Source organism: Poecilia latipinna, unplaced genomic scaffold (genome assembly GCF_001443285.1).
Source record: "Poecilia latipinna isolate Pla-1442-1.1 unplaced genomic scaffold, P_latipinna-1.0 Scaffold1055, whole genome shotgun sequence".
Taxonomy (NCBI): Eukaryota; Metazoa; Chordata; class Actinopteri; order Cyprinodontiformes; family Poeciliidae; genus Poecilia; species Poecilia latipinna.
In genome coordinates this window covers 25,184-49,504 of record NW_015113671.1, presented here as the reverse complement: position 1 = coordinate 49,504, position 24,321 = coordinate 25,184, and the positions used below count along the sequence as shown (strand labels likewise).

The 24,321-nt window shown below is 39.2% G+C and overlaps 1 protein-coding gene across 6 annotated transcripts in view; it reads right to left on the bottom strand.

The window, feature by feature from the left end:
• Positions 1–23,573, bottom strand: part of LOC106959195 (striated muscle enriched protein kinase) — a 53,910-nt gene extending 30,337 nt beyond the window's left edge. Inside the window, exons 1-9 of one of the 6 annotated variants that reach the window (XM_015051586.1) lie at positions 11,895–12,339; positions 9,430–9,472; positions 8,553–8,721; positions 6,073–6,171; positions 4,238–4,388; positions 2,560–3,348; positions 1,570–1,997; positions 648–791; positions 254–436 (exon numbers count right to left, since the gene is read on the bottom strand). In XM_015051586.1, the coding sequence (XP_014907072.1) occupies positions 254–436; positions 648–791; positions 1,570–1,997; positions 2,560–3,348; positions 4,238–4,388; positions 6,073–6,171; positions 8,553–8,685 (1,927 nt within the window). In that variant the 5' untranslated portion in view covers positions 8,686–8,721; positions 9,430–9,472; positions 11,895–12,339. Of the gene's footprint in view, positions 1–253; positions 437–647; positions 792–1,569; positions 1,998–2,559; positions 3,349–4,237; positions 4,389–6,072; positions 6,172–8,552; positions 8,722–9,429; positions 9,473–11,894; positions 12,340–16,487; positions 16,711–21,286; positions 21,833–23,414 lie in introns of those variants that run through there. The other 5 variants (XM_015051587.1, XM_015051590.1, XM_015051584.1 and 2 more) reach the window with 5 other exon arrangements.
• Positions 23,574–24,321: the final 748 nt, after the last annotated feature.

The following is a 24,321-nucleotide window of genomic DNA, read 5'->3' as shown; positions in this document are numbered from 1 at the left end:
CACAACATGAACACATTGTCCACCGACGGCACATTTACAGCAGAACTCCTTTCTTGAAAGGAGTTTGTTTTGTTTTCTCGTGACTCTGAATGCCAAGGCTGCCTTAAAGTGTCCGGACAACTTTGGTGTGTTCTTAAATCCAGAGCAGGAGGTGAGGTCAGGCTTTTTTTTTAAAAGGCAGGATGTTTAGAGAGGGAGGAGTGCTCACTCTTTCTGTTCCTTGTTTTTTTGTTTTGTTTTATTATGTTCTCACCCGGATGGATGGAGAGGGTAGCTTTGCAGGAGGAGGTGCCCGCCATGTTGGCAGCTGTCACACAGTACGATCCGGCGTCATGCGCCCTTAGCTCCTTTATTAGCAGAGTGTGCGTCTCGCCTTTTGTCTGGACCGTATAAAAAGCATTGCTACGTAGCTCTACGTTGTTCTTCCTCCATGTCACTGAGGGAAAAAAATGCAATGGGACAAAAAGTGATGAACAGGGTGATAGAATCTGCAGTGATGTGCAATGAATGAGGCTCATTTTGTAGTTTGCACACATTTTCATGAATATTCATGATCTTCCTGTTCTGTTTGCAGAAAGAAATCATGTGGATGTATAGTTGGTTAGTTAGATGGTTGGTTGGGGCCCAGCATGTGGATTGTGCGGTACCTGTAATTGGTGGCTTCCCAGTGATGATGCAGTCCAGTTTGACCTCTGAACCAGATGCTGCCGTGGCGTCCTGGAGAGGCTTAACAAACCTTGGTCCCTCTCCTGGTTCTTCATCAGCAGACATGTAGGAGTCATCAGATGAGCCTCATAGAAGACAAAGAGGAAGATTTGGTCCTAAAATGAGTCAATGTTTTTTTTTATTGGTTCCAGTTTGGGTTTTGAGGCCTTTAAGTAAAATAGATTACACCCAGCCACTTTACCTATTCCACTATTTTGATCATGTCTGTCCCAAAAGATGCACATTCATCCTTTTTCATCAACATTAAGTTCCACCAATTAGTTTCTTTGTGTCATTTAGGACATTGGTGATATTTTGGTTAAAAAAAACTTCAAACACACCTTTCTATAATTTAAGTTAATGTGTCAAACCACAACCATGAGAAAATTCCACTGTCTATTTCTATAATTATTGACACTTTGACCTCAGACCTACAGTAGCACAGGATTACTTTAGAAACTGTACCAGTAACTTTACACCTCATGCAAGCTCTGATTTGCTGATCTGGAGTGGATTAACTTATAGTCTTTCTTTGGGACATACTGGTGCTCTTTAAATCCCAATTACATCATTATTTGATGTTGGTACATATTGGGGCCACCACTAAATCTAACCAGCAGTGACAAGGTTGGCATTTAAAACTACAAACATCCCAGATTTAAGCTGAAGTGCGTGAGAAGGTTTTGGTTTGACAGTAAAAATCTGGCCTCTGCAGTAATGTTTGGTTCATAAAGGTGTTGAAAAGGTGGCCAACATTACCATTTCTGTACTGAAATACTAGGGAGACAATACAAATTAGGTTTTTATTTTGAACACTTCCGTTCTGGATTTGGATAAACGCTAAACTGTCTCATTAAGACCTACCTTCCTCTGCAGACAATGGCTGGCCTTGCTTGTTTTTGCGTACTCGACCTTCCCTTCGTCCGGTTCGGTGTTTGCCTTTGTTGTCATCTGTTGGACGTTCCTCCTCCATGGGCTCGTCCTCCACCAGGATGGTAGGGATGGTGACCCATCCCACCTCAGCCCTCCTCTTCTTCAATAAGGGGCTAACCGCAGGAGGGAGCGCTGGCGAAGGCCGGTTGGATTTGGGTGGATGTTGGGATAGCAGTTCCCCCGACGGCACAGGAGATGATCTCTTCCCAGTTGGGTTTGAGGATCCGTGATGTGATTTGTTTTCCATTTTGGTGTCTGTGTTTGAATGTGTTCCCAGATCTCTGGAGGAGGATGAAGACTTGAAGGAAGTGGGAAGAAGTGCGTGTTTGTCATCTGCTGGTGAGCTCTGAAGAGTTTCACTGGGCGGATGGAAAAAGAAACGGTTACATAACACTTACTACTGTGAAAAACAATACCCATGACTACAGCTTGAGACATTTTATAAAGAAAACATCTTCAGTGCCTGGAAAAAGTGTACCATTCTTTTAACCTTTCACATTTGATCAAGTTACAAACATAGGACACAATTGCCACCTCGCCAAAACGTCTAAAATGTGAGGAAATCAAAAGATTACATGTGGTGGAAAACTTAAACCCCGAACACATTGCTGCCACTGTGAAACAAGGTTATAAAACAAGGTGGTGGCAGTAATATCCTGTGGGGATTCACGTCTTCCTGATTGAAGCTTCTTCAGACCACAAATATGCAGTCAGAGCTACAATAGAACGGTTTAGATCAAAGTATATGTAGGAAAGGTCTATACAAAGGCCAGACCTAAACCAATATAGAGTCTTTGTCTGTCGATCATAGTAAATAACCTCAAAATAAACTAATGTCTGATAAGAAAGTTTGAAAACTTTTGGTAGGGACACTGTAATTAGACAAACACATAATAATTAAAACATCAAATCTGCTCTAACCTGTTTAGACTTTTCCTGGTTGCTGTTGCCAGTGGTTGTCCTGGCAACTGGTGAACTGCTTCCGTTTCCATGGCAACCAAGCATTTCCCAGAGCTTTCTCGGGATGAGCCTCCAGCCGTCTGTGCCACATTGTCCCAACGAGGATTCTCCCTCCGATGGCCTAGAGGTCCGCCGGGGAGCGGTGCAGGAACCCGGGGTGCCCCATCCCGTTCCCCCTCCAGAGCCCGCTCCCTGGCCTCCAGCTTCTGCACCACATGCTGAGGAATGGGCTCTATTTTCCCCGAGTGGGTCCTTTCCTTCTGTGACAGCTGCTCAGTGGAGTATGCCTTCTTCAGGCTCGATTTCCCCACAAGTTTCTTGATCCTCTGGAGCTCCTCTGCAAACTTGTTCTGGTAGCTCTGAACCCTCTGGGAGTAGGTGGTCTTGTCCTCCAGTGAGGAGGCCCGCTGCTGGAATGCTGCTCTCTTTTGGGCTACTCCCTGCAGGACTTTCCCCTCCTCCTTGCTGGGGCCTCCTGTTTTCTTTCCGCTGTCATCCGAGTCCACGGACGCCGCCCCTCCTGGCAGATCCACACTCCTTCTTCGCTCCTCAAAGGCCCGCACCTTGTCAAAGATCTTGGGTCCGGCACGAGCCAGCTTCGGAGTCATGATAACTTTGCCGGTGCCAGAGGTCTTAGTTGCTTCGGAGTCTTCAGTTTTGTCTTGGTCAAGGTTTTTGATTAACGCTGGCTGGGTAGAGGATGAGAGGACATGAGAGGGGAACCCCCAGGATTTCTCAGGAGTTTTGTTCCTACAGGAGTGAGGATTTGGGGGGAGACGAAGTTGTGGAGTTAGAGATCAAGCAGTTTTTAAGGGTTTGTTGGAGCAGAGACGATGCTGATAAATGTCTGAGTATTTCAAGTCCCATATGTATTATGTCACGGTCAAAACACGGCAATGTGAGATTTAAAAAAAGTAAACGACAGACCAGACTTCCTAAGTGTTTACAATAATCCAGAAAGAAAAACAGTTTTTAAGCATAAACTCATCCAAAAAGTGAGAAAAACGACTGAAATCATGCCAAGAAAGAGCCTGAGTCATTGACTCGTGAAAACATTCATGCTAATATCAGCAAACATGCATGTCACTGCAAACCCAGAGAAAATCCAAAAGTGAGCTGCTGCTCTAGAAAACATGCAAAATCACAGTTTTTAAAAAGCCCTAACCTGTTAGAAATGAGTCAAGTAGCACAAATGTACAACATTTCCTCCCTAAAGGCTTGAATTATTATGTACAGCATGAACAGAGATATAAGCTTCAAATGAGATTAAATCAAACCACAAATCAGACAAGTCAAAGGAAAGTGTGATCAGAACGAAATGAAGGCAAGAGAATGAAATGAAAGGAATAAATGGATCGATGGTGGATAGAATACTGTGCAAAGTGTCAATTTAGGATTTGAGGCCAGTCTTTTAGTGGAATCTTGGAAACAGAGAGCCATGTGCTATAAGGGCATGGAAAATGTTCTCCCTCTGTAGAGGCTGAACATGCTCCCATAGTAGTCGCTTCCGACAGAGACACTTTCCTCTGACCCCTGCACAGGCCGGGCCAGGTTAGCATGAGACGCCCGGATTAGAGGTTCCACGCCCAGGTGACGGACGGGGGCCACCCCCTCGGCGGGGCCCCCGCCGAAGGCTTGCCTTGCTGGGTTTGTGGGGTCCAAATGCGGCCCCGGCGGGCGGGAACCCAAAGCCCGGAGCTCCCGCTCCACCACGGGGTCGTAGGTGCCGGGGAGCGTGGCCCTGCGATCTGAAGCATCCGGGTTATAGTCCATCATCCGTCCTCCTTCACCTGCAGTCAGAGAGTGAGAAACTGGATGAAACTGAGGTCTGGGTTTAATTCAGATCAATATTGTTGCTCCCAACAAACAGATTCAAAATAGAGAAATATAAAATCAAATATAAAATCAGGCTAATGGAATCATTAAGACAGTTAAATCCATTCATTCTGTGTTGATCCTAGTTATAAATTGAAGAATTCATAAAAGAGATTAAAACAATCATCAGAAATAATAAAACCATAGTGGTTGGTCTGATTAAATTTCACATTTAGCTATTTTGTATTTTATAGCCATTCAGAATCAGAGTTGAAAGTCTCTCTTAGTGTTATTTTTGAGGCTGACAGTTTTCAAGAATGACATGTTTTGTAATGTCCAAAACAAAAATAATTTTAACGAACTGAGTTGTGCTGCTGCACTGCAAAACTAACACTCTAATTTTGGGTACCATAAGGACCGTTAGAAAAAAGTCTGCAGATATCGATTTATTAAAAAAGAACAAATGAAACTGAAAGGCCTTGTGTAAAGATGGCCTCCCTGTCACAAATCAAGAGAGGATTGGCAGCTTAGTGATGAGCAACGGAGACAGAAGTGCAATAGCAGCAAAAATATCAAACTGAACTGATTCTGACTCAGCCTGACCATCAGAGAGCGTAATACATCAGCGTCACACACAACCAGAAGTTGAAAACTTCAAAATATTGTTTTCATTTATCAAGATTGTTACAAAAAAGATGTTGCATTGTTCAATAAGTTTTTACACATATGGGTGGATGGAGCTGTTGACCGCTAGGACAAGGAGTGAATGAAATATCATTTTTTTCTCCATATCTCCAATCCTCTGTTTGTTTTTTCTGCATGAAAAACCTGCTTAAATCTGCTTCTGATTTAGTTCTCCTGTCAGATGAACCACACATCTTGTTTTTGTGCTTATAAGATTGTGTCGCAAGGAATTTATTGATAGAAAGAAAATACAACATAGAAGGGGGGAAAAATCCTCCACTAGATTTGATCTTTTTTAATTTTCTTGTTGCTTGTCTCTAGCAAAAAAAAGGGAAAGGAGAGAAATATATTTAAGTCTATCAATACCTCTAATCTCTTCAGACATCCAATTTCCTGGACGGAAATGGATTCTGGGTGTTTGTTGAGTTTTCACAAATTCCTGAATAGTCTTCCTGAGTATGTTTTCATCTTTGCAAGACATTTTGTGGTGATTTATATAAATTTAAGAACACCAGCACAGTGTTGGTTTCAAATATCTGTTATCTAATTGCATTTTGCGTTATCATGCATACACAGTGCTGCTTCCTGTTGGAAACTGGGGCAGTGTGCCACACCGGCGCATCACATCACATCACATCACATCACGAGGGATTAGTACATATCGGATTTCACCCGACAGACGTCAGTGACAACCTCCATTAAATCCACACTCAAGCATGATTTTGTACAAGTGTGCTTTTGGCTGCTCTTCTGGCAGCCAATAAATCGTCAGGAATGTGACTATAAAAAATGTTCCCAGAGATGTTAAATTTGCAAAGACTGCAGTCTGGAACAACGTTTTGCGAACAGTGGCGGCTCGAAGCCATAAATATTTATGTGTGCAGCGCCAAAAGGAAGCTGAAACGTTGGCTGTCTAATTTAAAAAGTGTTGGAAATAAACAAAAGTAACAGAGTGAGTTAAAAGCAACTAAATACCCGATGGTCCTTTCCGTCCGACTTTGTCTTGGTGCCTCCCGGGCCCTTCCTTGGTTTCCATCTGAGGTTCAGTGGTCTCATCTTCTGTCGTCTCAGAGTCTGAAATCATGTGACGAGAACAAGAAAATTACACACAGGTAATAACTTAAAAATAAAAAGTAAAAATCATAGTACTTGGTTTTTTATGGCTCCTTCGAAAGAGTACTGAATGTGCAGGATTCAAACCAAACTGTGTAACAAGTCCATAAATAGATGTAAACATGAAGTGAAGAGATGCAGAGATTAAACTTGAGATACATTTGTTTTGCCTTCACATTTTATACATGAAGATATAGCTGCATATAAATGTGAAACAGAATGGAATTGTATTAAATGTAATGTAACATATATAAAATCTTTATGATCTTTAAATTGATGGTAGAATAAAAGTTCTATCATCAAATTTTAAATAAACTGTTTTATGAAGGGCTACATCAAAGGAGTTAAAGTCACTTGTCAGGCTTGTAATGTTTAAAAGCCAACAGGATGGTAAACATAGTCTAAAAGAATATTCAGTATTTAACTATGTGCCAACATTTTAGCAACACTAATAATACAATTGAAAAAGTTAAATGCAGGCTAACTGCTGGAGTGGAGCCTACTTTAATTAACTAGCTAAAAACATCTATTAAGAATTTCACTTTCCAAAAAAACCCTAAAAAACCTAAATAAATATTGCTATTCAACTAAATACAGTTAAATAGCAAATAGCTGTAAATGTTAGGCTAAATACAGTTAACTATAGCTGCAGATATTCAGTTTCTCAATAATATGTGCTAATTAATACCTTAGCAGCACAAAGTTGTTCAATTCTGTTGATTCAGGAAATATCTTACTGCAGATTCATTAGTGAAATAGTAACGACAAATAAACATAATAAAAACCAATTTCCTCAACTCCCATTGCTGTGTTTTATTTTATTTTATACAAAACTAAAAAAAAAGTAGTACAAAACTATTGATAAAATATTACACTACATACTAGGGTAGAACCAAGGTGTGAGTTTGTGGATGGACGATATTGCAGAGGGGATGACAGCATGGCTCATGTTAAATTTTCTTTAATGATAAAACTGAAAACTTACAAAAAAATCACAGGGAATATAGGGATCCACAGCAGAACAAAAACAGGAACAAAAAGCAAGCAGGGTACTGACAGGGAAGTAAACAGCATAGAACAGGAACCAGCCAGGCCAGGAGTGTGGGCAGGAGAAAGGCTTAAATACTAGGTAATGGTTTGCAGGTGTGAGAGGAGAGACAGAGAAAGTGGAACAGGGGGTGAGAGAGAGCACATGAGCAAGGAATAACTAGACACAAGAAATAAACATAATAAACCGGAATCATTAAGAAAAACTGAACTAAGGTTAAACAGAAACCAAACTGATCTAAACAAAGACAGAGACGAAGTAACACAGAATAATAATAACACTAGAACCAAATAATCAAAACACCATAACAGCCCAGGATCTGACAAGCTTGACTAGCCAATCAGCTTCAAAGACTCCTAATTTTAATTTGCAAAAAAAAAAAAAAAAAAAAAAAAAGCAAATAGAAAATAGCTATTTAATATTTCAACAATATGTGGTAATGTCGTTGCAGCAGAGTTGCAAAGTTAATAATTAATTGCTTTAGTCCCATAACATTGGGGAAACATAGTAGTAAAGCAATGTTGGCAAAAAATAATGTGCAGATTTCAACTATTTTTTATGGTATGTTGCAGGAATGTGGGCTAAAGTTTCATGAGTTCAACATTTTTTTGATCTGCAATTACAGTATTGCAACTTGCAATAATGAGCACATCTGTCAGTGCGGTAAACAGCTTATTGAAGACTACTGACTGAAGACAGCTGATTTCTATTGAAGCAACAAAGGAGCAAATCAATAAGCAAAAATTTATTTCTCTGGCATCCAATGGGATTTTCCATAAAACAGAATGGCAGAATATTCATAAATATTCAAGGCAACAATTTGTGCTCATACTTTATCAGCAGCGATAATAAAGCTCTTTAAGTCCATGATATAAGGAAAACATTTCATAATAGCAGGAAACCATGGTAAGAAAAAAACATTGTCCACAAGTAACCATGTTAGTTAGTCTGCCAGTACAATAAACAATTACCATTCCAGAGAGGTAATAGGGCAACAATGATAACTGTTACTGGCAATATTTTAGCTACATTTCGGTACTGTTTTAACTTTTAACTAGAAGGCTTGTTTTAAGACCATAAGCCTGCAAAATTATTCTGTTTTTGCTCAAACCAGCCCGTGCCTACAGTAAAAAAATAAAAATGTATGAATTCAGAAAAGGCAGAAAGAGAGGTCTATAGAACAGGATGGATGGATGGATGGATGGATGGATGGATGGATGGATGGATGGATGGATGGATGGATGGATGAGGAGGGGGTGTGCAGCAGCAGATATATAGAGGCAGTAAGGTTTACCATAGCTTTGCTTTCGGCAGGAGCGGAAAACTTCGCTTCCATAGTGGCAGCAAGAGAGGGCAGACGGGAGAGCACCGTTACTATGGAAACCAGCATCTCTCTCACCCACACGACCAATCCTCTTCGTACCCATTAGAGTCTAAAAATCACCAGCCAAACTGCTGGGTGGCTGACAGATATGTTTACTGGTTAGAGTCTGCGGGAGAGGAGGAGGACAACAACCACAAAATGGGTTGCACCTCATTGCGCCTCGCATCAAGTCAAAATCGCATCAAGTCAAAATCTTTTCTTGCATGACTTCAAGAAAAGAATAATCACCATTAGAGAGTGTGCCTTTTGTGGCTCTGGGTATGTAGATCCACCCATCTGAAAATTATGAAGTTAAACACATTGCAGAGAGAGCGGGGAAACTATGCCGACATTGAATATACAAGGAAAGTGTAAAGCTTGGATTGGATTCTAAATGAGATTTGGAGTTAAAATATCTGCTTTTGGTTTGAGTCATCAGTTGCACAAACATTGCCAAATATTATGGCACAAATCAGAAGGGATAGATGTTTTCCACTTGAAGATTGTGCTTTTGCAAAGAGGCAGCAGTGCGATACAAAAATACCACTTTGTGGGGGTGGATGTACAATAACAAAACCCACTTGTGTGCAGTTAAACAGCAAAACATACAAATAAACTTAGGCAATAACAAGTTTAATATACCAAATAATAATTGCTGGAGTAAATATCAGTGGAAACACATGCTGATGAAGGATAAACCGAGAAGAACAAAAGGCTACAGCAGTTTTCCAACAGAACAAAAGAAAAATAAACAAGAAAAAAAAAAGAAACTGTAGGTGCTGAGAATAAGCTCATACTGACAACACACCATGGGTGAATCTGCCAAATGTCCGAGTGGAATGCCCAGTTCTCTGAAACAACACACAAAACCACAATGTATTATTCAGCAAATTACTTAGAACAAAATATGGTCCCGTTTACAGTAGTGGGATAAAAAGAGGAAACAATGAAATATTCAGTTATTTCTATTTTTATATAGCTATATGCCATTTTTGACATCTGTCTGAGGAAAATTTCCCCCACTCCTCACTTTCAGCTATAAGATGTTTGCACTTACAGGTAAGCTAGCATTATAGCTTACAAGAGTAAGTGAGCACTATAACTTACAATATTCTAAGTTATAGACTGTAAGTCTCACTTAGTGCTTACAGCTTACTCTTGTAAGCACAAGAATAAGCTAGCATCATAGCTTACAGGTAAGCTAGCACAATAAGCCCAAAATATGAAAATTAGTAATTTAACATTAACACTGTGTTTTGTCTTTGTTTGTAACTCTTACTTTAAAGGAACAAAAGAAGTAGTTCTTGTTCTGTTGTGTTGACAAAATTAACAAAAAAAAAGAGAAGTCTAGTCTGATTAGCTGGCGGATTCTGTAACAAACTGTTTGTTACAGAATCCGTCACTTTTAAATTGTTTTGTGTGGTGACATAGTTTTTTACATTTGACAGAAAAACAAAACTGTGACAGGCGACAAATACATTGTAAAGCAGAGTTAAAGTAACGCAAGTGGCTAGCTGTTAGCCACAAATGACACTGAAATTGACATCTGCCTTGTAGCTTTTCTAAGCATTTATTTAAAGGACATAATAGTCTTTAAAGTCTCTGGACTGCATTTGATCATCATGTGTTCACAATTTCAGAATTCTACTCTGAACACATTTAGAAACTTGTGAAGGCTTTATAGTATTTTTAGGTGAAGAGAAGAGGGAAGCATTTTCAATGTGTTTTTGGTGCCAGGATCACCAGAATTAGCTAGCATTAATAAGCTTCAATAAACAGACACGGCACACCTGGACTAGATTACTCAACACTGATTGCAGATTCTCAAAAACACAGATAGAGATGTGTGAAAGAATATTTGGGATAATTAAATACTTGGATTCTGAGCTTACTCAGAATAGTATGGTTATGCACCAAGTTGAAAAAAAAAACTGTTTCCAATGCCAAATGTTACCAAAATGTCACTATTAATCATAATTTCTTTCAACACAGTGCTTTTTATTTTATACCATTTATTTGACTTAATTTAAACCCTAGGAGCTGCAACAACAGGAAAGGATGAATCTGATCACAGAGGTACACCACCATGTATTTATTTTCATGTATGTGGTCTTACTGGTACAATTCTTTTGCAATTTTTTTGTATACTTTGTCCAAGCTCTGTGGGATTAGCAGCTTCAAATTCTAACCATTTGCAATGACAATATTTGACATGTGACTGTAAAAAGATCAGATGAGCCCCTATAAAGCAGATGCGTACCCATTCCTCCAGGCTGTATCTGTATCTGTTTTTTAAAGAGCAGCCATGCTGATAAAGCAGCTGAAAAGATTCCTTTCTGGCCAGGCTGTCAATCAGCTCCACAGAGAGCTCCTCGGAATGACTCACTGCTTTTCAGCGGACAGAAAGCAAAAGTAGCAGAAGTGAAATGACTCACTTCGCACTTATCTGCCCCCCACTCCAATCCCAATGGTTGCTGCTTTTGAGTCATTTCAAGTAATTTGATTAACTGCTGTTTGACACATCCTCCTATAAATTTCTGTCTTTGTCACAGTTCCTTTTTGTTATGTTCCCAAAGGGATCATATCAGCAAAACTCAGCCTCGGATTTCGTAACATTTGGATTTGGATTGTAGGGGATCAATCCAGATTCTGTTAAGTGGTATAAGAGCAAGAAAGCACATTTAGTCTTCATAAAGAAGCAAAGTGAGCTTCAGCAGCAGCCTGATCCACCACTTTTGCTCACTTCATCCTTGTGCATCGCTGGCCTGGTTCCCATGTCTCCACAGAGCGTAGCCTACTGACACACTTTTTCATCTGCCCCAAATTTGTGAAACCTGAGCAAATGAATTAGTTATTATTGTAACAGAAATATCTGAGGACTTCTTATATTTTCATATTGGAAAATAGAAGCAGGAAATTTGGAATTAAGACCATGGAGACAGACTGTTCTTTTGAAGGGGACGGCGCAGGGGGGTTAACTACCTTCACCTTGAATTTCAGTTCCTAAACTGAGATTTTTCTGATCACAACATTTATTCACTGTTTCAATGCCTGTGCTTTTCCTTTTCTCTTCAGAACTGTCTACATTTATGCCCAGAACTTTTTCCGAAAATCAGTCTTTCATTTCATATTTACTTTAATCTCTTTTCGATTAAAAACACACATATATAAGGAAAAAGGGTGTGGCATGTCTTTTAAGAAATATGCAAAAAATATCTATAAAACATAACATTGGTTTATTGATATTGCTCCAAAAAAATTAAGCAAACTCACCTGAAATCTTTTCTTGGACCAGATCTTTTTCATCTTCAAGTGGCGCCTCGTTTCAAGCAAAATCAGATTACCTGTGGCTCCAGTTCACAAAAACAACCTTCCCTCAGAAATGATAAGAAAATAAGAAGCTGTAGGGTGTGGTATCAGGGTCAGCAACGACTGAGATCAAGATTTGAGGAGGGGGGTTATGAAATAAAGGAGGATGCGGCTGTGTGTTTGTGCGCGGGTGTGTTTCTGCTCCGATCTGGAGGCGAGGCAGGGAGAACGGCGGTGAGAGCAGAGATGCTGGTGTCTTTGTGTCCGAGTGTTTATCTGTGAGGAGCGTCTCTCTGTGACGTAGGGGGCTGCTTTCTCCATCGACCCCCACATTCTGCCTGCTCTGCCTCGTTCGAGAGCACACTTAAAACAAGACGGAGTGGGGGAAAGGGGAGGCGTGGAGGGAGGTGGAAATCAGAGCCTAGTGTGTGCGTGGGTCTTCTCTTGATTGCATTGACGAAAGAGGGAAAATGTGAGGAGGAAGAGAGGAGAGATACAGAACACTGGGAATCAAGGGAGCATGGGGATGTGTTTTTGTGAGATGGCAGGACGGAATGATGGGTATAAAGAGCAGAAATGGGAAAAGGGAATTACCAGAGAATCAAGAGGGATAAACAGATCCCCTCTACATATGAGCAATCACAGATTCAAAAGAAACAGCTTCACCAATTCCCTCCAAAATCCTCTTCTCCTCTGGGTTTATTGTTTAGCAAAAAGCAGAAGTCATTAAATAAGTATCTACTGTTTCCTCTCTGTTTAGTTTTAACTAGTGATAAGATCATGGTCTGTGGCAGCTGCAAGAGCAAGCAATTATTACAAGCAGATTCCATCCCAAACTCCTGGTTAATTGTTATGAAAAACAGAACATAGGGTTAATCTCAAATCAATATGGAGGAAAACAAGTACTGTGAATCATCCTGGACTCACAATCCCCACAATGAGACAAGGCGATGGCAGAATAATACCAAAGGAGTATTATTCATAGATTTATTTGAACGAAATGAAAAAATAGCAATAGCAGTAATGTAATAGAAGTGTTTGAATGACAAAGTCCTAAATCCAACTGAGAATCTTTAGGAGGACATAAAGCTTGGTATTCAGTACCTCTAGATGTGCTGCACAGTAAGACACCAAAAGAAAAAACATGGTCCGGTTTCAAAGTGAGGCACAACTATGAATCACTTTGTGTTGTATATCAAACAAAGTGGCAATAAAATCCATGAGGTTTGTGTTCACCCTGAAAGCAGGCTGCAGGATGCTAATCAAAGTCTACAGAGGTGGGGGAGACAATTCTAAGTATTAGAAGGGAAGGGTGTGCAAACTTTTTTCTCAAGTGGAAAACAAATTGTTGTTGACAGCTTGATGTTAATGAGGAAAACAAGCTGAATTTGTATTACTTTAGTATACAAATTCTGATCCATAGAAACAGAACCCATCTGTGTATGAACTTTATTTAATGTAAAACTGAATATTTAATGAGGTGTCCTAAGTAATTTTTTTTGACATGACTGTATATAATTCAAAAATATTGTGACCTTCACACTTACTTTATCTGGCACTTCTGCAGCCCCTTTCTAATGATGCCCTGGGCAACTGCCTAGCAAGAACAAAACTGACGACTTAAGCCTTTTTTATTACACACGCTTTCTCTAAAACTTTGGCTTTTGTAATAAGAGCAGCATATGTAAATGGTCATTACCCCACCGTATTCTCCGTTTATCAACTCAGATCGTACGACTCCCTCAGTTTATCGACTCAGAACCTCCACCATTCACCGCTGACTTCACTTTGCTGAACAAAGTTGTTTTCCACCATGATCAAGTGATTTCTGTTTCTGTTTATAGTCGTGTAAATACAGAATCAATGTGAGATTTACTCCCACCGTGAATCAAGAGCCGTTCTGCCGACCTGCATGTTAGCTCCAGTCATTAATTCCATCCTGTCTGTTTCTTTTCCCTGGAAACAGATTTTTATTTAAAGGATTCACCGAATCCTCCTGCAGATGGAGCGAACTGCAGTCTCCAAATGTTATTTTAACCAACCTCCTCCTGCTCACCTCAACCCTCCACCATCCATCACCAGCCAGAGCCACTCACTCTAGCAGAAAGTCAAGCGATCAATACCAATGCTTTATGCGTGATATGGGATACACCCCCAAGTAGCAGTTCCAACGCCCCCGAATCAATAAGCCCATCATAACACAGGCATTGGCCAATAAAAGACTAATGTGCCGGCAGAGGGCAGATTCTGAGGCACAACAAGCCAGTTTTAACTAGTTTCTGACATGATATCACGGAATGGCAGCCATTAAGAGAAAATAATTTGATTTCTGTGGTGCATGTCATTTATTATTCCCTGAATCTAAGAGCAGCACTTAGATGTCAGAGCCCTAAGCCTGCTGTTTGGAGGCAGAACCAGCCGTGAGACGAAAGGTGCCTGGAAGCGGTCTGGACAGGTGCGGTTACCAGTGTGCTACACTTTCATTTGCTTAAAACAACAAGGACGGCATAGACTTCACGGAAAGTCATTGATTTAGTGACAGGGGTTGCTTTGTGAGAAGCAACTGTGATGGATGCTTTCCAGGCACGCAGCTTTATCAGCAGCAGGCCTGCCATAATCTCTGCAACACAAAACACATTCTGTTGCTGTTACATCACCACCTCTGAGCAGAAATATGATTGGTCTGATGGAAGCAGGTGTTGTAAATTCAAGATGGCTTTGGCTTTGATAGTGTTTTCCTTTATTCACCAATCATGCAGAGTGACATAAATCATGTTCTAACAACTTTTTAATATATAACAGAAAGAAAAAATGCAAAACTCTCCTTTTTAATTAATCTGTGAGTCACAACTGAGTGATGTGGTAACACTTTATTTGAAGGGGTGTGCATAAGACTGGCATTACACTGTCATAAACATGACATAACAGCTGTCATGAACATGCTGCTATGTCACTTTTGCCTTTGCACTTTGAATGCAAAGTTGCACTAAAAGTCAATTAAGAGTCAACTTTGCATTAAAAGTGTCATTATTTACTGAATGTCATAAACATTCATGAAGACTCCTTCATGTTCATGGCAGGTGTTATGTCAGGTTTATGACAGTGTCATGTCAGTCTTATGCACACACCTTCAAATACAGTGTTACCAGAAATGTTTTTATAACTTGAATAATAACAGGTTTACAGTGCAGTCGAGGGATGAGGGATCAGGTGAAGAGCTGAATACCTTGGACTCCCTCTAAACACTTTCATGACTACGTAGTTTTTTAGTTCAAACACTAAATATATCTAAATATAAGAGTCTTAGCTCTACCACAGAAACTAGCATCCACGGTCTTCCTTATTTCCAGTCAATCAGCGCTAAGGAAAATTGCAAAGTATTTCAGCTTTTTCTGCTTTCTTTTGAATATCTATGCTCTCTAAGCTTAAAGCTGGGCTCTACTGTATCTGCATAGAATGTTAATAGCTTAATTAAATCTCGTTTAATAACTGATTCATTAAAGGGGAGCTTTTATGTATTTTCCAGGCACATAGCCTCATTTTATAACACAATAAAGTAACTATGTTACCTTCAGTTATGAATAATGTTGAATGTATCAAACATGACGTAAGAGAAATTTGACTTTGCATCAACTGTGTCTGAAGCCTTAAAATTGGGCTTCTGTCTCTTTAAGAACCTCCCACTCTTTTTTGTGATAACAACCACTCATATGAGCTCAACAGTTGTGCCATTTGACTGGGTGTCTGCTCATTGCTGCTGCTGGTTTGGCGGAGTTTGGGGTAAATAAGTAACTAATTGATGCAGTCTTTTTATATTCAAAAAAAGGTAAATTATCCAAAAGTATATTTGTTGCCTTTAATCAAGCTGACCCTTTTTGTGTATCTATCAAACCACTGAAAATCCAACGCTGTTCTTCAGCTAAATGTAAAGTGAAAGCTAGCTTTGAACCTCAGAATGACCGAGGCCGCTGTTGACAGCAACAGTGCAACCTGATGCTACCACCTAATCCTGATCCAATCCCCCAGGATTCCTGTGGACGGCTGTATACTGCCAGAACACAACACAAACACACCGTTTGCTTCAGATGTTGCCTCAGCTGCCTCGCCTCAACTGAGAATCTTATTAGGGATGTTGTAGCCTTTAATCCACTTTGCTTTAATGTGTGCAGAATGTAAAATCATCTATTGGTCATTTCTATGCCAGTGTGTCAGAATCCAAGGTCTGCGTAAGCAAGGCTGGTAGCAAATAAAAAGAGCGGTAATAATTTCTAGCATCCTAAGAAAGATTCCATAAAATAAATGTTTTTTGACAAGAAAATTCTAATAACTTTAAACTTTTAATTTCATATAACTATAATTGAAGGGAGATACTTACATTCACATTCAAGTGCTGCTGTTGCTAGCTACAAATAGTGTTTCCTGAATAAAATTTGGACAATAGATAGACTGAATTTCCAAGTTGTTTTCATTGCTCCAAAAGTTCACAAGTAAATAGATTTTGAAATAGTATCCAGTAACCAAAACACTGAGGTAATAACTGACTGCTATCCCACTCACCTCTCTGTTTCTTGTTTCTTGGCCCACTCAAGCCTTCACTAGCGATCCTCAAAGACCTCCGTGCATCTAGCAGCTCCTTCCGCAACATGACTCATCTTTTTCTCATACAGGACAAAACCTTCTGTCTCCTTCTTGCCAATATAACCATTATGTGGTTACTTCCACATAAGTTGGTGACTTCCTTTAAAAATCACTTCAAAGCCTTTTTTCCTTTAAGCTGTCCTCCATGACTTCCTTTCTTGCCCTCACCTGAAGTCCCATCTCTCACAGCCAGCGTTAGCGGTCTTTTTCAGGTCTGACGTAGTACAACCCCTCCAGCTGAACTCTTCCTCTGCACACCCCCACCCACACACAGATTAGACCCACCAACCGTTTGCTGTCATCCTTAGCTGAAAGCTGAGAGAAATTAAGAGTGCCACAGAACCCTTAGAGCAGTTCATGAACACATCTGTGATAAGTGGTTGAATTAAAACTAATATTCACAATAGTTCTGTCTGAAAAATAAATGAAATGTAAATGAACACCATCTGTTTGATGATCAAAATTACTATTTAATTAAAACTATACAATTAGAGTAAAGATGGGCCACTTTTTCTTATTTTGTTTTCTAACTGTGACTGCTTACAGAGCAAATGAGTAATCCTCAAATAAAATATTCTATTTTCTTAGATTTCTATATTAACCAAAAATAATTGGGATCATATTTGTTCTACTAAAAGAGTTACTGCAGCAACAAGGTTTTCATAAAATTAAATTGTTTTATTGGGGAGCATGTTAATTTTCTAGATTTTTAATATAAAAAAAACAAAAAAAAACAATGTTCTAAAATGAAGAGGTGTCTTGATACATTGAGAAACACATGAGTGATAATTCAGTATAAAGCTTAGATATTCATAAGCCTCAAGCCAACTGTGAAGCATAGAGCTGGAAGAGTCATGGTTTAATTACAAGTGGCACATTCTTCACATCTCAAATGATTGGACAGCAACCAATCAAGTAGACTAACAAAAAGAGATTACTATGTGATCTTGAGGATTCACAGTAGAATGTGTGGTGACACATCAATCTTCCGTTTCATACGAGAAAGTAAAAGCTGAAGCAGAACTGGACCGTTCAACATGACCGTGAACCAGATGATACCAGTAAATCCACAAAAGACTGGCTGAAAATGAAGAAATTAAAAGTCCTGATCCCAGTTAGCGGACAGTTCTTGATCTCCTTGAGATACTATGGATTGCACAGCCAATAAACCCCTCAAACATCTACAGCTAAATGTGAGGAGAGCGGGAACTTTCCTCAGGCCGCTGTCAGAGATGGCTACTAGAATAAAAAGTTGATACACTGAAACCTACTGACTTGTACACATCAGAAACAAGCCCTCTCTGCCACCCTTCAAGAATTCACACATCTTATTTTGAAATGGACAGAAAATAGACTTAAGACTCAAGTTCAAATCCAATGGTGAGTGAAAAGGCAAAAGCATGGTCGGGATTCTAACACTGCTGTAGTTAAGACAGCGTAAACTAATATCACATGTACCCAGTCCCATTCTCAGCTTTCTTTTGTCAATTCCAAATTGTTTCAATTACATTTACTTGCAGTTCTCTAAAAATATGTACTGTATAAGTATTTTTTTATTTTTACTTTAAATATGTATCTCCCATATTCACAAAAGCAAAGTTTGCTTTGACGCAAGAGAAGGCAGTAGGAGAGAATCAAGGAAGAAAAGGAGAGAATAGGAGAGAAGGCAGTAGGAGAGAATCAAGGAAGATTCTCTCCTACTGAAGGATGAAAGTGAAGACAGTAAGAAGAACTCAAGGAAGTTACAAGAACAGAAGGAAGAGCATGAATGGCTTGAGGATTGAAGGACACGAAGAAATAGGAAGGGAATTAAATAATGAAGAAAGGACTTGAGGGTGAAAAATAAAGATCAGGACAGAAAGAGAAAGGTTAAGAGCAATGGAAGAAAGTCTAAATATCTAAAAAATAGCACCCAGACATTTCCAGACTGCAGATGAGCTCTCATCCATCCTCAAACTAAGTCAGCAGGTCTTTTAGGAATGATTGGATTCATTTTTCAAACCATGATTTTTAAACAAGAATACAGAAACTTCCCAAATCTCACAGGCCAGTTTTTCCAACAGTAATCGTAAGATAAAATGTAACCTAAGATTAAAACCCTTGGAGACAACTCGCAACTTCATCAAACAGTTGTCTGGCTTCTGATTGGTCTGACTCGGTGAGCGAAGCTCGGCCGTTCAAACCCGAGCCCAGCAGATACACTAACAAACATCACGGTCTCTTTTTCATCACGCTGATCGTGACGGAGTGTGACGGCGACGGCGCTATAATTATGTCCCTCCGTGCCATAGGAGAAGCGGGGGACGGCAGCGGCCACACATATCACCACAGCACAAGCGTCGGGAGCTGCCACTGCACATACCAGGCTATAAATAACCACAGGCAGAAGGAGAAGAGGGAGGAGACGAGGCAGGCAGGGGTTGGAATGATAGGAAAACAGCTAAACTCTTGGAAATTGATTTAGCTGTCCCCCAACTGTTAAATTAAAAGACAGAGTTTAGTCCAAAATGCTCAGAGCAACAAGTGAAAATGGACAGATATAATAAACTGCCTTTGAGAGAATCGAACTCAGATTTAAGTTATATTAAATTAGGATTTCATTTGACAGACAAACACAATGTAGCAAAACACACTTTTATTGGCAAACGCTCCATTTTATCCACATAGATAAACATGGTGGTGGCAGGCTCATGCTGTGGAGATGATTTTCTTCAGCATAAGGAAGCTGGTTTGAGTTAATGAGAAGATGGAATGTGCATCATATACGGTATTTCTGAAAGAAAATCTCATAAAATGGCCTAGTCAAAGTCCAGGCATAAACCTAATTGACAATCTGTGACAAAGATTGCCACAGTCTGTCAATCTGTGATTGTCAAAATGCTCAAAATACTTTGAGCATTTTGACTCTTATTGAAGTCTCTACGATAAAATACTTTGGAGTTGTTGTTTGACAAAATGCAAAAGAAAAAAGAGTGTAAATACTGTACTGTACTTAAAAATGGCAACTAAAGACAGAATGTAAGGGGTGGTTATTAGTACCAAATCCAAATGAGTCAAATGAGAGCGAAAGAGGTGGAGGTGTTGAGTGGTAGACCAGTTGGACCGTGTGTGTCAGCTCTTACTGGCAGAGCCACAGATGATATGGCTTCCTCAGTGTGTCCAATAAAAACATGATTTCATAGGAAACCAGATCAATGTTTAACACATAGATCTCTAAATGATGATGCAAAGAGGCTGTGAGTCAGTGAGGTTCCAGATCATCCCTTCTTCATAACTATTTGTGTACTGTCACTTTTCCAGACTGAAATCTTTAAAAAAATTTAAGACTTTTTTCATTAGCTGTTTTTGCAATATTAATTTATATAATATTTATATTATAATAATATTTGGGATTTATCAACGTGTTCCACAAATCATGAAACAATTTGACCTTTTTTTTTTTTTAATTTCGATCATTTAAAGCCTCTAACATTTACAGTAGTCTTCCGTTATTTATTCTGGTCAACAACCACAGCCATCCACAAATAGGTAAAATCCACATATATTTGAGATGCCCTCTAAGAACGCTAATATCAATCATCAACGACACCTGAGTATGCATTAATACACACAGTGGAAACTATCTTGGCACTACCACAGAAGATAATATCTCCACTAAAGAGGGTATAGCCAATCAGTGGCAAAGAAAATAAATGCCATTTCTGGATTGGCTGCTCTGCAAAAAGCAACTGTGTCAAATAGCATTCCACCTCCGTATCTGAGCTTCCCAAGCAGCATCTGTGAATAAATACAATTTACACAAATAATTTACAGTTATGTTCCACAAACAAATCTGCAAAAACTTGACCATAAATAGGCGGCGGTCAACGGTATGTATTTATAAAATAAATACCAGATTATCCTTCATTAAATATAGGTTCCTAAAGTACATCAGTGTTGTCAATGAAGTTTTAATTAAAATTTTGAATATTGCCAGAAATAGGAATATCATTGCATGATCAGCATCAAAATAAGACCCAGTTTCAGAGGCACAACCAAATTAAGACAAAAACCCTCCAAAAAAACATGGAACTTGACTTTTCCTCATTTTCAAATGAGCAAATATCTGTAAGTGGCTAACAATCCAAAATGATATCATGACTGCATATTATGCACACAATGGCAAATCTGCCAAACTCTTAGCATTAGACTTTGCTCTTCATCCACCCTGGAGGTGCATGAACTATTTTCCAATCCACTGAAAACTTTGTGAGTTTATGTTTTACATGTGGAATTTGAAACCACCAACCTGCTATCTTGAGCTTGTTTTCATCTGATGCAAAAATTGGCATATTGAATCTGACCTGAAATGTCTAAAGTTTTCCGGTAAAGTACCCACCAAAGAGCAAGTGTTGATTTACAGAAACACTAAACCAGCTGCAGACTCCAAGTTTTGAAGTGTTTGAAAGAATCAGGCAGATATCATGGAATCTATTTGCTGTATATAGAAATCAAAAATATAGTTAGTGGCCAAAGAGTTACAGCTGTGCAGGTAAAGGGAAGGAACAACAAACATCTAATCAGAACCATTTACCGAAAATGTTTGAATATGTTGAAGCTTAAAATCCACTCTTAAATTATCTTTTGCTTTACCCAGGTCTGCTTTCAAATTATTTCAGATTATTTTCAAAAAAAGATCTTTATGGAATATTTGTTACTTAAGAATAAAAAGTGTTTACCTTCACCTAGGTCCATAACAGCCAACACTGCACTACAGCTTGCCTCTCCCAGGTCATTGGATGCCACGCAGGTGTACATGCCAGCATCGTTGGTGTGGGAGTCCCGGATCCACAGTCCTCCTGAATCCTGAGCTTCTGAGGGGGAGATCAGCTCATCGTTGTGGTACCATGTCATTGAAGGTTTAGGATGTCCTGACACCGACACCCTGAGACGGATATCACAACCTGTTCCCACTGCAGCCTTACGGAGCTTGCGGATGAAAAATGGAGCTGAGGTTTCTTGAGATTCACCTTCTTGATTCTGGAGATTTTGTGCGCCTTTGGTTTTGGCCTTCATGGAGAGGATGGTGGGACAGGGACTCGACTGTGAGCGGGCTGCCATTTTGATTCCCCTTGGAACTTCCTTCCAAACTTTCCCACTTCTCTGATTATTGAGAGAGGTGTCAAAATGAGCTGCATTTATTAAACATCTCCTCTGAAAGACTTCACTGCTTTAGACATCTGCTTGTCTTTATAGGTGTTCAACATGGACCAACACACCGGTAGCTGCAATGACCAAAATACACATACACAGGTTTTACTGTGTAATAAAGCAACATTACTTATCAACTAAGTCTGGTTACTCAAGCAGTCTAAATTAGTGAGCTGACAATCAAAATCCCTTATAAGTGAACTAAGGAAGTTTGTGTTTGGTAGATTTTTTTTTTTGTCTGACTCAACTTTCTTAGTATCCTAGAAATAAGAGAAACCCAGTTATATTTTACTTTTTTTTAACAAATACATTTTTTGTTACTCAATTTTTTTTTTATTTTCCTGATTTCATTAGGAAATACTTATTTTACCCAGCATGCTAACGTAGACATTTTAGGTAATTTTAGCATGCAACATGACTTTAGCCTCACTTTTAGGTGAGGCTAAAGGTTTGAATAACTAGACAGCTTGCTAGTGTTGTAAAATGCTATTAGCACTGAAAATGTAATATGTAAATACTTAGCAAGTTGCTATGGATAGCCAACATGATAATGTTAGATAACTAATGTGGATATTTTTGCTAGTTTTTGGATATAAGATGCTTTTAGCTTGTACATGGAGTATGTAAATACAAGCCAACTTACTTCAGCCAACATGCTAATGTAAAAAGGTTAGATAATGTTGACATTTTAGTAAGGGTTACCTATTTTTTAAATTTGTTATTCTGTAGCTAGAAATAATAGCAGCAAGCACCTTGTGTTAGCCCTTCTGACATTGGCAGCATCTTTGTAAACTTCTACTTTACTTAACACAGAATTTCGAGAAACAGACTTCAAAGAGAATTCAAATGAATTGTTCATACTGGCTTTAGGATATATGATGCTTTTAGCCTCATACATTGAGTTATTAAATAATAGTGAACTTGTAAGACAACATGCTAATGTGAGCAGATTAGCTAATGTTGACATTTTCGCTAACCAGGTGTGTTTTAATCTGTTAATAATATGCGGCTAGAAATAGTAGCTGCAAGCAGGTTGTGTTATCTGATTTGACATTAGACATTTACATAACATAAAGGATGCTTTTTGCCTTGTAGCTAACTTGCTACTGTTACCCAACTTGCTACTGTTAGCCAACTTGCTTTTACAACAGCAGCACCGTAAACTCACAAACTAAAGAGGAAATTATAAAATGGTCTACAATTGAATACAAACCCCTGTACAGTAAGCTCATCTCACTGAACCTGTGATTTAATCTTCATTCTGCATTTTCCAAACATCCTCCAGGCTTTCAGCACAGGATCTGTAGCAAACTGCAAATAGACATTGCCTGACTGGTGTCCAAGCTCCTGACAGGTGGATTTTCAACCTTTTAACCTTTAACATAAACTTGTTTGGTGAGAGGAAACTGGAAACCCATTTAGTCTTTGCTGTGATAGTTTACAACAAACATATCTTGATAGAAGTAAATTTATTTTATTTGCAGCCTTAGATTAACCATCATATGTTTGTGTCAAAATGAAGAACACAAGGTAAACAACTGAATATACTATATAAAGAGCTATTAGCAAATCATAGGGACATGTTTAAAAGATAATGCCATTTTAGTTCTTTGCTCTGCTCATTCTACTAATATAGTAATCAAAAAGTAATCTTACCTTAGTTTTGCTACAAAGGCTGTAAGAAATACCTTTAGACATCCCCACAAAGTCCAAGTTAGGGTAACAAGATCCATGGAGCCAAATATTTCATCTCAAACCATTTGTCCTTCAGCAAGCCCAGACTTTAGGTGTAAGTCCACCCTAGATCATGAAGCATTAGCAGCCACTGCCATGGTTCCCTTCAGCAGCTTTAACCCTGCTGACGAACTCCCAGAAAGGGACTGAGATCATTTTCTTAAATGTCAGTCTGCCCAGGCCTTCTGTTTTATGTTGTTCCACCTTTAAGTGCTTCCTGAAAGCGACACTTTTAATATTTTTAGGCTTCCAGGTAGTTAAATAAGCTCATGTTAACCGTCTACCTCCAGTGTTACTGCTTCTTCCCCACCAACCTCTGTCAGGTTGGGGGCGACAGCTGCACATATAGGTCACATTTCTTGGACTGCCTTTTATGACCTATTCTCACACTCATACACACACACAAGCACACACGCACGCTCACGTACACACACTTCCAAGCCCTTTAGATAATACTATCAGGCAATGTACAGTACATGTGGGGTTTGTGTGTGTGTGGAAGGCGGAGACAGTCAATGGGGGTCAGTTGGAGTTTCTATAAAAAGAAAACCTAAGAATAAAGACAGGACTTTGGGATTCATCCTGTAGGACAATGATACAACTTAACTTAAGATTGTTTCTTCCCTCCTTGCCATTAATTTTGTAATTTCGAGTTTGATACGCAAGTTGACAGCCCCTAATAATGTGTGATACAGCCATTATTAGCAGGTACTGGAACTTTTTCTCATTTCATTGCATTCTAACCACAAACTTCAATAATGTAATTTGAAATATTTTTCAAGCAATATTTCAATATAGTCTGGTCCTCACTTCTGAAGCTGCTGCCCCC